This window comes from Sinocyclocheilus grahami, unplaced genomic scaffold (genome assembly GCF_001515645.1).
Source record: "Sinocyclocheilus grahami isolate Dianchi unplaced genomic scaffold, SAMN03320097.WGS_v1.1 scaffold1728.1, whole genome shotgun sequence".
Taxonomy (NCBI): Eukaryota; Metazoa; Chordata; class Actinopteri; order Cypriniformes; family Cyprinidae; genus Sinocyclocheilus; species Sinocyclocheilus grahami.
Genome location: NW_015506907.1, coordinates 102817 through 115774, shown reverse-complemented (window position 1 = coordinate 115774; position 12958 = coordinate 102817). Strand labels below are relative to the sequence as shown.

Here is a 12958-nt window from a genome sequence, read left to right as displayed (position 1 = left end):
TATTAACCTCACAGGAAACACTCAAAACAACACTCAACCACTCACAAGATGTAGTAAGATACTGTCCAGATCTTAAATAAACAATGTCAAGATAATCCATTATAAATTAAGTGGATTTATTATGGTATTCATGTTATACGTAATCATACTCTTAAAAGTTATAACCACAAATGCGTAGGTATTATAATGTATTATAAATGTTATGGTTATTTATGAGATGATACAACATATTATTAAGCTTTTTTATAATGCTTTATGCATTAATTATAATGCCTTAAGAAAACCCTTATAATGTATTATAAATACAGGCTTCATAGAAAGTGTTACCGGATTGACAAACAATTGAGGAAAGAAGAGAGAACATTCAGTTGGTGGGTTTTGCTCTTATATACTTACATTTGGAGTTTGGAGTTAGATGTCAGTAACATGATTATTCTGTTTGGTTCTCTCTCTCTACAACCCCAACAGTGCATACGTATTAAACAATGTTAAAGCAAATGTTTCTTATTTAATTCTCCCTCCTCCCTCTCTCTCTCTCTCTTTTTATCTCTCTCAGGAGTTGAAGCCTACAGCCTTTCTGTCCATGCAGCAACTGATGGAAAAGGGGGTCTTTTTTATGATGTTGTATTATGAGTTATTGAAAAAATGAGTATTTACAGTATATAAATATGCATTCTTGCATCATTCTTGAGTCTTGTGTCTTGCCTCTCTACAAACTTTTAAATATCTGGCTGTAATTTAGTGACTGCAAATGCTGATTTCATTTGATTCCATCTTTATTATACCTGATAATGAGCTAGTTCAACTTAAGGGGGCTAATCAATATACAGTATATTTCAAGAAACTAAGACTTAAGGTACTCCACTTTTTCAGTTGTTTAAAGACTGAAATACATTTTTCATTTATATTTTAAGTGTAAATTCATTTAAATTTAAAAGGTATTACACACTTTGTAATTAACATCTGATGCATTTATAAATAAAAAATCACAATTGAAAAAAAACAAAAAAATGTTCCTGAGATTCAATATCTTTAAGAACATGTACAAACATTACTACAAACTAAACCACCAGGGTCCTACAACTGCGGTCCTAGAACTGCGGTCCTGAAACTGCAGCCTCCGGTTGTGCAGGAACACCCTTCTCCATCGCTCTGCCATTATTCAACCATTTGTCGCTTCACACTCCCGAACAGTAGGAGGCGGAAATGCGCTTTTTACGTTGGGTTTCCAGTCACGATTAAACAGCAGCAGAAGAAGAAGACATCCTGCAGTCTGGCGTTCAGACTGAATCATCTTCATAAAATAAGACTAAAACATAGTTTTAATATGTTCGCATGTTAGCAGCATCTTTATACTTCAGCTCTTCATCGACAGAACGGTAAGAGACGCACCTGCGTTATTCATCTGCATAAACACCTGTCGCTGTCATAATAATAATGATGTTGACAGTAACGAGCAACTTTAAAAGTTCAGGGTATAATGCTAGTACAGATGATTTAAAGTGAGTTTTATTAATGCTGCTGTATTTCAGAGCATCTGAATCAGAGCTGATAATGTTCACAGACATGGACTATGAGCTGGAGGAGGACAAACTGTGAGTATCCTTAAAATAACAAGCTATTTACTTGCTAACATGATGGCACATCCTGTGGGGGAAATAGACATCTGTCTGTGTGTAGTCACACTTATAGATGTCTTCAAATACAATACAATTTACGATAAAAATAATTGAAAATGGAAAAAAGAAGAGCAAGTGTTCGTTTAAATCAGAGCTACAGTATCTCACAGAAGTGAGTACACTCCTCACATTTTTGTAAATATTTTATTAATATCTTTTCATGTGACAACACTGAAGAAATGACACTTTGCTACAATGTAAAGTAGTGAGTGTACAGCTTGTACAACAGTGTAAATTTGCTGTCCCCTCAAAATAACTCAACACACAGCCATTAATGTCTAAACCGCTGGCCACAAAAGTGAGTACACCCCTAAGTGAAAATTTCTAAATTGGGCCCAATTAGCCATTTTCTCTCCCCGGTGTCATGTGACTCATTAGTGTTACAAGGTCTCAGGTGTGAATGGTGTGTTAATTTAAATCAGAGCTATATATATATATTGGCAGATTAAGTGTATAAATGGATGTCAGAGAGTATTGTGTTGACTTTACAGACAGTCATGTGTGTGTGATATCGTGTTGTATTCGTGTCCAGTGGGATTCCTACGGTTCCTGGAACAGTGACTCTGAAGAAAGACTCGCAGAACCTGATTGGGATCAGTATTGGGGGCGGAGCTCAGTTCTGCCCGTGTCTCTACATCGTACAGGTCAGACATCCACACTCCATCCTCATTAGGGCTGAACGATTAATTGCATTTGTGATAATATCGCGATATGAAAAATTTAGATTTTTCAATCGCAGAGGCTGCGATTACACTCGGTCACGTGACACACGAGAGTAAAGAGGTGTGTTTGACTTGAAGATCAGATCGGTGTATGACATCAAAGTACGGCGAGCGAGATATACTGTGATTGTAGCTGTTAAATAAAAATGTCATTCATATCATGCATCACCTAATTTCATCGTTACATATAGGCCTGGCCTACAGAAAAGAACATTTATGTTTAATCTATCTAATAGTGTGTTGGTCATACTATACAATGATTTATAGCTTGTCTTTGTTGAATAATACAGAACATAAAGAGCTTTAAAAAAAAATAATTGCATATTAAATCGCAATCAGATTATTTTCCAAAATCGTTCAGCCCTAATCCTCATCCTCTCAATCAATGCGTCGCATTCAATAATAACGACGTGGGTTTGTTAGAAGCTATAAAAACGTGTGGTTTTTGTGTTTGCGCCGTTTCCATTGTTTCCGCACACTTTTCAATTGATTCTACACATCTAATTTTGAAAGTCACTGAAGATTTGTGACTTTTGAAACGTTCGAGCACGGATTTCAAACACAATTCAGCATTGTAAATGAGACCCGGTGTCTTTATCTGCTCAGTTTTACCCAGATAAAATAGTCTTTTTGCGTATGACGTATATAAGTATTTGAACTGTGTGATTTTGAAAGGATGCTAGTATTTTTGATTATTTTGTGAAATGCACAAGAACCAGATCAATTGTTGTTGTTTCCTTGTTAAAGTGCATCAGAAGGCTTCAGTCTGTTTCTGTTATAAAATATGCTTTCCAGGGTTTGAATTTGTTCTTTTTTCAATTTAAATTAATTTGGAATAACATGTCTTAAATTCATAATTGTATTGTATCAAATGTTGCGTGAGAGAATACAGTGCATTATCATGTAACTTTTTGCAAAATAAATTAAAATGCATTAAAATAAATAAAAATGTAAAAAAAAAAAAAATCTTAAAATCTTGTAGTGTATCGTCAGCTGTTTTGCCTGTCGTGAATGTGCCGGTCTGATGTACTGAAGCTCAATCGAGGAGATGTCTGTGTGCTCAGGTGTTTGATAACACTCCGGCCGCTCTGGACAGCACTCTGGCTGCCGGTGACGAGATCACAGGAGTGAACGGCAAACCGGTGAAAGGAAAGACTAAAGTAGAGGTGGCCAAGATGATCCAGGCAGTGCAGGTACAACACTTAAAACAGCAACTCAAGTCAAATCATGCCAGCTTTATTTGTGGAGCTGTTTTTTTCACAGTTTTGTAATATTGTTTCTGATATCTTAATGTCTTAGTCACATTGAGCCGTTCAGAGCTGAATGATTAGACCGTTTACATGTCGAGCTGATATAAACAACAATACACACCAGTCACACAACACTGCTCTTGTTTGCTATGATTATTGACATGTGACCGTGTTATATTTTGAAGTAATCCATCTGTATCAGCTCAGTCACTCTGTTTTGGGAAATTTCTTCCAGTTTTGTCATAATACAGTTGAAACTACTATAATGTATAATTTGGTTCACTTAAAGCTGCAATACTGTCAGTCAGACTGATTGCATTTTTTAATTTTCCAAGGGTAAGGTTATAACAGTGTTGTTAAATATTAAAATTGCTTCTAATTTGTTTGCATTTTTTGTTCATTTGTAATACATAGCATGCTAATTTAGTGAACTTTGAGAACAACAGTGTGAAAGTCTTACAGATGAAAATTGTTTTACATTGTTAATTGCAGGAAATGTGAATCAGGAATCATATGACTGAAATCGCTATATGACTGTCTGAAGTCAAACATTACAGGAATCACAAGAGCAACGTTATTCACACATCATTACCTTATTCTGCCACAGATGTGTTTTCTTCTGTTCTTATGCACAGAATCACATGATCACAGTTGTTATCTTGTACAAAGGTTTATTTTTATTGATGAATGCGATTGTGATCTGCAGGATGATCCAGTCTTGATCCAGTATAATAAACTGCAGGCCGACCCGAAGCAGGGCAAATCTCTGGATATCGGTAAAAACTCTCAAACTATACTAGCTTAATGTGTTTGAATGGATGCAGAAGTGATGAAGTAGCTCATGTGTGTGTGTTTGTGTGTGTCAGTGCTGAAGAAGGTGAAGCATCGGCTGGTGGAGAACATGAGTTCAGGAACCGCAGACGCTCTGGGACTCAGCAGAGCCATTCTGTGCAACGGTCAGATCATTCCCAGTGTTTCATCACGAATGCATTACAACACTGGTTTCTGCACATATTAAAGACACTACAACAAGTGACTGCAGTAGCAGACTCCTAAATGCTTTTCAATCTAACTTATGAATCATTATTGCACATTGCAGTAATGAGAAAGAGATGTGTTGCATGACAGAATCTTTGTTTGGGAGCAGAGTACTGATAGGTTCATGTGAGGATGTAATCTGTGACATGAGAAATCACGTGTGTGTGTGTGTCTCTCTGTGTGTGTGTGTGTGTGTGTGTGTGTGTGTGTCTCTGTGTGTGTGTGTGTGTGTGTGTCTCTCTGTGTGTGTGTGTGTGTGTGTGTGTCTCTCTGTGTGTGTGTGTGTGTGTCTCTCTGTGTGTGTGTGTGTGTGTGTGTGTCTTGGTGTGTGTGTGTGTGTGTGTGTGCGCGCGCGCGCGAGTGTCTGTGTGTGTCTCTGTGTGTCTTTGTGTGAGTGTGAGTGTCTCTGAGTGTGTGTAAGAGTCTCTGTGTGTGTGTGTCTGCCTGCCTGCCTGTGTGTCTGTCTGCCTGCCTGCCTGCGTGTGTGTGTGTGTCTTTGTGTGAGTGTCTGTGTGTGTGTCTGCCTGCCTGTGTGTGTGTGTTGCAGATGGTCTGGTGAGGAGGCTGGAGGAGCTGGAGAAAACGGCTGAGCTTTATAAAGGTGATTCTTTCATACTGTTACTGCATTAAAACAGTGACAGAGAGTTTAATCTGGAAGTAATCTGAGTGTTTGTGTGTGTTTAGGACTGATGGAGCACACGAAGAGACTGTTAAGAGCTTTCTATGAGCTCTCACAGACTCACAGGGGTACAGTAGATGATTCTTTGATTCACGTTCATATGATTCATTATAAGCTTCTATAAAGTGTTTCAAAATGTTAATTTTATTGACAAAAAACTTCTTTCAGAATAGACATATAAAACATCCCATTTGAGATCAGATTCTCAAGATTTGTGTCTAGTTACTCATGCACTAACAACATTATGCCTTCTAGTAGTAGTAACACCAACTGTGACCAAGAAAACGCTCTATAAATCATCAGATGTGTGATACAGTGTTTGGTTTTCTCTCTCAGCGTTTGGCGACGTGTTTTCCGTCATCGGCGTCCGTGAGCCGCAGGCCGCCGCCAGCGAAGCCTTTGTGAAGTTTGCCGAAGCTCATCGAAACATGGAGAAGTTCGGCATCCAGCTGCTGAAGACCATCAAACCCGTGAGAGACCAGATCTGAAATTAGTTTACACAGAGACTGAAAGTAGAGCAACTGTAGAACAACTAAAAATGCAACGAAAACACTACAGCTTGCTAAATAATGTGCGTTTGTCTGTCAGATGCTGCATGATCTGAACACGTATCTTCACAAAGCCATTCCTGACACCAAGCTCACCATCCGCAAATACCTGGACGTCAAGTTTGAGTACTTGGTATGAGAACAGCAATTAGATTCACTCATCATAGTCTGTTGATATGAGATGTTACATTAACAGAGGGATTTTGAGAGTTTATTGATGCGTGTTTGTTTCAGTCGTACTGTCTGAAGGTGAAGGAGATGGATGATGAAGAGTACAGCTGTATCGTGAGTTCACGCACTGTCCGTTCATCATTAACTAACCACTACCAGACTGCTCAAATCTGCTCGAGATCATTTGACTCTTAATATATTGTTACTGTTTAAACCTCCTTAACACATTTACTGATTATAATGAGTGTTTTGGAGGTGGAGGATAGAGTTCAGCGTTGAACTTTGACCCTGATGCAGTCCTTCACACTGATCAGGATTTTTTTTTTTAAATGATAAAAACACTGAGCGACATTAAAATGCATCCTACCATTTTAGATTTACAATTTAATAAGCATTAGTTTGTAATCTCTATTTTTGCCATCTGTTGCCAAAATGCCTAATTTACAAAAGATACACCAATTTGACTGATAAAAATGTGAAAAAAAAAATCATGACTATGTTAAGTGCACCCTAAGAATTTTAGATTTTTGTAATATGCAATTTTATTTATGTATTATTGGTGTTAATAAAGCGTTAAATAATGTTTGCGTGTGTTTCAGGCGTTGGGCGACCCGTTGTACCGCGTCAGCACCGGTAACTATGAGTACCGCTTGATTCTGCGCTGTCGACAGGAAGCTCGCACACGGTTCGCCAAGATGCGCAAGGACGTTCTGGAGAAAATCGAACTCCTGGACCAGAAACACGGTGAGTTGAGGAGAAATGCAGCAGAATACATGATCTGTTCTATGTCGTTTTAACCAGTGTTCGAACTATACCGTGGACTTTGGGGGGAGCCCACTTGATTTTTTTTTTATAATGGGGGGATGGGGGTCGTGCGCTTGCGCGTGCCTCAAAAGAGGGCGTGTGTGAAAAATTCTGACTGTTTTCACAGTATATCTGTACAAGTATTATTAAAAAATATGAATACTGATTTTTCACATTTTAGTTTATTTGGACTAAAATGTAGTTTTACAAAGTAATGTTCTTCAGTTTGATTATGTTCTCAAGTGGAGAAAAGTACGAATGAATAATAATGACCTTAAGCACTAAAATGATTGGAAATAAATTAAAACTAAAAGTGAAACTAAAACTCATTTTTTTGCCTATTTCTAAACTAATAAAACTAAAAATAAATAAATAAAAAAACTGAAATGTAATATAAAAAAAAACTAATAAAGATGACCAAAAAACCCATGCTAAACTAAAATTAATAAAAGCTATATAGACATTTCAAAATACCAAAAAAAATTAAGATTAAAATGACTAAAAATGTAATTTAAAATGAAAACGCAAAATATTTAAGAAGTGTATATAAATATTGTATATTTTATATATAATAGTGTAAAATAATTTAGCTATTAGTTATAATGATAATATAAAATAATATCGTTAGTTTATAAATAATACTAAAACAACACTGTTTTCACAGTATATCAACATATTATAAATTTTTTGATGTGTGATTTGGGTTGACGATTTATTTTAGCTAAAATGTAGTAGTTTTTTTTTTGATAAAATGTAGTACTTGTATTTTGTTTATATATAAGTGAGTGATTAATACTAATGGTTGCATGGTGTTTTGTGTGTTTCAGGCAGATTTTTGATCATTACACCAACATGTACCCGCAGCTGATCCAGAATCCCAAAACGCTGGTGGCCGTGAAGCGCTTCATGGCGTGAGTGAGGCTCCTCTGTGTGTGTGTGTGTGTGTGTGTGTGTGTGCGTGCGCGTCTGTACAGGACGTGTTGCTGATTGTGTGTTGATCTGTAGTAAGCAGGACGAGTGGTCTCGGGCTCAGGTGAAGCGTAACACCAGCGATCCTCTGTGGATTCACACAGGTCTGATTCTGGCGCAGCTGGACGGACTGCAGGCTGGAGTGACCGACTGGGCCAAACAACACGGGAGGACGGTGAGACGAGGCTGAGATACTTCACTGGGAAGATTAGTTAAAAAAAAACTACTTTAAAAATGACATAAATGTTTAAAAATAGTTTTTATTATATTTTTTTTAAGGCTCTGTTTGAACATCTAAAAATACTTTAAGGCTGTATTTCCTTTATTTGTCTTAATTCTTACTTTTTTGAGTTTTTTATTTGTTTTATTCAGACACTATTTCCTTTTTGTATCTATTTTTTACTATAAAAATTAGTTAAATGGAGGAATGTAACGATTCACTCAACTCACGATTCGATTCACAAATTATTTTTTTACAAAATGAGATTTAAGACAAATTATAAATTAAATGTGTCCTTTTATTATTGCTTGGACAAAATACTGCACGTTTCTTTGTGAAATAGAAATATAACTATAATAATATATCACTTGTATATTACTGCTTTTTGGTTGGTTTTGATTGCTTCTAGTGTCCTCATTTGTAAGCCGCTTTGGATAAAAGCTTCTGCTAAATAATGTAAATGTAAATAACAAAACTAAATAGAAATTTTAAAACGGGCCCCAAATCAAATACATAAGTAACACAAATAAAATAAATCTCTTCATATAAACAAACTAAGGCTTTGTCTGTGCTCTTAACATTTAAAATGAGAGGCAACCACTGCATTTTAATCATGATCCAAACACAGATGCAGCATACATGCAACACGAGCAGTTTTTAATCTAAATTAGATTGTATAATTTCGAAATTTGAAGCAAAAACAGAATGATTTGACTTCAGTTTTGTGAAACTATGCATAAAAAAAATATCTGCATGAAACCGAAACAGCAGACGAGCTGAACGAGATGCAGATGCACTCTCTGCCAGCAGGTGGCGCTTAAAGCCTTTCCTGGTTTCGGCTGTAAACAAAGCAGCGCTGCACTTATGAACTTTAATATGCATTATACAGAGGCAAGATGAAAAGAAAAAATACCATCTAAACTTTTCTAAAGACAGTAAGTTCCCCTCAGACATGCATTCATATAAACTCCTACTCCTAAATGAATCGCGATTTGTTAAGCATCTCAACCGATTTGAATCGTCACACATTTCAATCGATTTCAACCGGCTCGCGGTTAATCATTACATACCTAATTAAATGTTTTATTAAGGATCTATTTCTTTTATTTTTGCAGACGAGCTGAACGAGATGCAGATGCACTCTCTGCCAGCAGGTGGCGCTTAAAGCCTTTCCTGGTTTCGGCTGTAAACAAAGCAGCGCTGCACTTATGAACTTTAATATGCATTATACAGAGGCAAGATGAAAAGAAAAAATACCATCTAAACTTTTCTAAAGACAGTAAGTTCCCCTCAGACATGCATTCATAAAAACTCCTACTCCTAAATGAATCGCGATTTGTTTAGCATCTCAACCGATTTGAATCGTCACACATTTCAATCGATTTCAACCGGCTCACGGTTAATCATTACATACCTAATTAAATGTTTTATTAAGGATCTATTTCTTTTATTTTTACTATATTTCTTTCTTTAAAAATGCAAACATTTAAACCTCTATTCAAATAAATCTGAGGTGTATTTAGCTGAAGGTTTATTAGTACTAGTCAGTGTGTGTTTTTCACGCTCATCTCCCTCTGTAGCCTCTGTCCCAGTTTGCCGTTCAGTTCCTGAATGCGGTCGGTGATCTGCTGGATCTGATCCCGGCGCTGGTTACCGGCGGGATGCCTGGCTTTAATCAGTATAAAGCTCCTCCGATGGGCCACTGCTCTGCACTCATAAAGGTACCAAACGTCCGTCAGACATCAGCTGATGTGATGGTTTCTCTCATCTGCCGTGTGTTTCAGATGTTGCCTGGCTTTGAGAACCTGTTGTTCGCTCACTCCAGCTGGTACACGTACGCCGCCACCATGCGCATCTACAAACACTGGGACTTCAGACTGAACGAACCGCATACGGCCACCGGGAAACTCTCCTTCAGCAGCTACCCTGGTACACTCACTCACTCATTTCTTACTTTAAAAATTAACCATCTCAGAAGTTTGATTTATTTGATTAAGATTCTATTTCCTTTTATTTTTCTTGTTTATAACTTGATTTAAATGACTTGAACTTCCAAAAAGAGATTTTATTGGCACCCTGGTAAACCCACTCACTCACACATTAATTCATTCCCTCGTTGATTTACTCCTTCTTCACACACTCATTCACTCATTTTTTCACTCATAAATGTATTCATTTACTCATTCATTTACTGATTGATTTATTCACTCACTAATTAATTTACTCATTCATTTGCTCACTCATTCATTCAGTCACTCATTTGCTCACTCACTCATTCACTCATTGATTTACTCCATTCATTCACCCACTCTCACTCACTCCTTCATTCACTCACTCCTTTATTCACTCACTTACTCACTCCATTCACTTTTATTCACTAACTCATTCATTTGATTAATTTATTCACTCACTCACTCACTAATTCATTAATTTCCTCACTCATTCACTCTCACTCATTATTCACTCATTCAGTCACACACATTAATTTACTGATTCATTTATTCACTCACTCACTAATTAATTCACTCATTTCTTCACTCACTGATTTACTCCATATATTCATTCGTTCTCTCATTCATTCAGTCACTCACTCATTCATTCACTCACACACTTTCACTCATACATTTATTCATTTACACATTCACTCATTCATTTACGGATTCATTTATTCACTCACTAATTCATTTGCTCACTCACTCACTCATTCATTGATTTACTCCATTCATTCATATTCATTTATTGATTCATTCACTCACTCATTCACTAATTTCCTCACTCACTCATTCACCCACTCTCACTCATTCGTCGCTCACTCCTTTATTCACTCACTCACTCCATTCAATTTTATTCACTAATGCATTCATTTATTGATTCCTTTATTCACTCTCATTCACTCACTCATTTCACTCCTTTTTATATTATCTGTAATGTACTGTTTTTAAAGTTGCAGGGCAGTATATACTGTGTAGTATAGTAGTGTTATATTGTATTTGTTTATGATAGTATTTTTCGAGTAGCAGGCAGGATATAGTGTGTGGTTTGTGCAATATGTGAATGGCTGATGTCTGTGAATGTGTGTTCAGGGTTTCTGGTGTCTCTGGATGATTTCTATCTGCTGGGCAGCGGTTTAATGATGACTCAGACCACCAATAACATCTTCAACACCTCGTTGTACTCCTACATCACTCCTGCCAGTCTGTTCTCCTGGCAGAGGGTTCGACTGGCACACGCACTGGCAAGCACTGGAGAGCAGTGGGCCAAAACCTTCTCCAGATACAACTCTGGTCAGAAATCACATTCACTTGCACAACTTGCAGTTACTAATAAAGTTACTGATCAGCTGATGTTTTATTTACTCTGTTTTTGTGAGTGTTCTGTCTGGACTGTTTGCTCTGTCATGAGGGTTTCTCTGATCCTGTGCTGAATCTGTCCGTCAGGGACGTATAATAACCAGTACATGGTTGTGGATGTGAGTAAAGTGAATCTAGGCAGCAGTCTGGAGGACGGAGCGCTGACTGTGGTGGAGCAGATCCCGGGACTGGTGGAGTATTCAGACCAGACGCAGACGCTGCGCAGAGGTCCAAAGCGCAAATACACTTCATGCTGAACATTTCAGTTCTTTTGACTTCGGGTTGTTCTGAAACCTGGACATGTTGTGCATCTGTTGCTATAGTAAATGTGTTTCTTCTGCAGGTTACTGGCCGTCCTACAATGTGCCCTTCCACCGTAAGATCTACGATCTGAGTGGATATGAGCAGATGTGGAAGGAGCATGGCGAGGATTTCTCCTACGACCTTTGCCCTCGCGCCAAGATCTTCCGCCGCGACCAGTCGTCTGTCAGAGACCTGAACTCCCTCAAACACATCATGAGATACAACGGTAACGACTCACAACATTAACCATAATAAAGCGGTATCGGTATTTATCGACGGTACTCCATCATCGATAACGATAGAAAAATGTTTGATATGTTGCACGATAGCTTCACGCTTTTTTCATTTAAAAGTGAAAAACAGAGACCCAACAAAACACACAAACGCATGCTAAAATGAGTGCCATGCCTGCCTGCGATGAGGAGACTGGGAATCAAAAAAAGCAATATTAGTCGAATTTAAAATAAAAATTCGCGTTCGAATGCAAAAACGATGTATTTGAATATTAGGTGTGCGTCAGGGAGCTTATCAGATTATCATGTAAGTGTCGTTGTTGCATTTGAATGTTTTTGTTAGTCTATCCAGTTGAACCCACAAACTGTGTCGCTGCTGCATTTTTCATTCAAAATATAAGAGAAATATAGACGCTCAATGCAGAGAAGATATTGCTTAGGTTGAAACCCAAACCAAGCCATTCACACAGAACGCATATTCGGCGCATTCTTGAGGTGCACAACTTGACTGTTGTACTCATGTCTCGAAAAAGAGGTTCAACTTTTAGGAAACACGTCTGGAGAATTTGTGGGGGGTTTATTCCATTCCACTGCGTCTCATATATTTTTAAATGCAATCGTGTGATCGGCGCTTTGGCTATTTTTATTAAGCTATGCACAAATACGTGATGCTGTTTTGTTCATAATTGTTTATGCAATTTATAAAATTCTATTTGATTTATAAATATTAGTTTAAACAGTTTTCACTTTTTTCTAGACAATCGTTATTTCATTGCATTGAATAAACAGTTTAACGAGGTGCATTATGTTGCTCATTGCGCTCTCCTGTGGCCTCAGGAGACAGGCAAATGTTTCCTTAACACTTATTTAATCTGCATATAAAATATAAGGAAGGAGATATTTGTTCATTTTATTTTGTGTTTGATTGTTAAAACTAAAATATGTTCTTGTTTGTCTTAATAAATTGGGTAAATTAAAAATACAGTGGTTAA

The 12958-nt window shown here is 37.3% G+C and overlaps 2 protein-coding genes across 2 annotated transcripts in view; both read left to right on the top strand.

Annotated features, from left to right (window-relative positions):
- The first annotated feature begins 1193 nt into the window (after positions 1-1193).
- Positions 1194-4893, top strand: LOC107572282 (PRKCA-binding protein-like). The gene is made up of 6 exons (XM_016258701.1): positions 1194-1379; positions 1533-1595; positions 2212-2323; positions 3466-3594; positions 4358-4427; positions 4518-4893. Exons 1-6 carry the CDS (start codon positions 1336-1338, stop codon positions 4667-4669), a joined length of 570 nt encoding a protein of 189 aa, XP_016114187.1. The 5' UTR covers positions 1194-1335; the 3' UTR covers positions 4670-4893.
- A 2815-nt stretch (positions 4894-7708) lies between these two features.
- The window catches only part of LOC107572281 (phospholipase B-like 1), a 6760-nt gene continuing 1510 nt past the window's right edge, over positions 7709-12958 (top strand). Inside the window, exons 1-7 of the mRNA XM_016258700.1 lie at positions 7709-7802; positions 7897-8035; positions 9661-9801; positions 9865-10009; positions 11164-11364; positions 11518-11658; positions 11774-11959. Coding sequence (XP_016114186.1) covers positions 7744-7802; positions 7897-8035; positions 9661-9801; positions 9865-10009; positions 11164-11364; positions 11518-11658; positions 11774-11959 — 1012 coding nt within the window. The 5' untranslated portion in view covers positions 7709-7743. The remainder of the gene's footprint in view (positions 7803-7896; positions 8036-9660; positions 9802-9864; positions 10010-11163; positions 11365-11517; positions 11659-11773; positions 11960-12958) is intronic.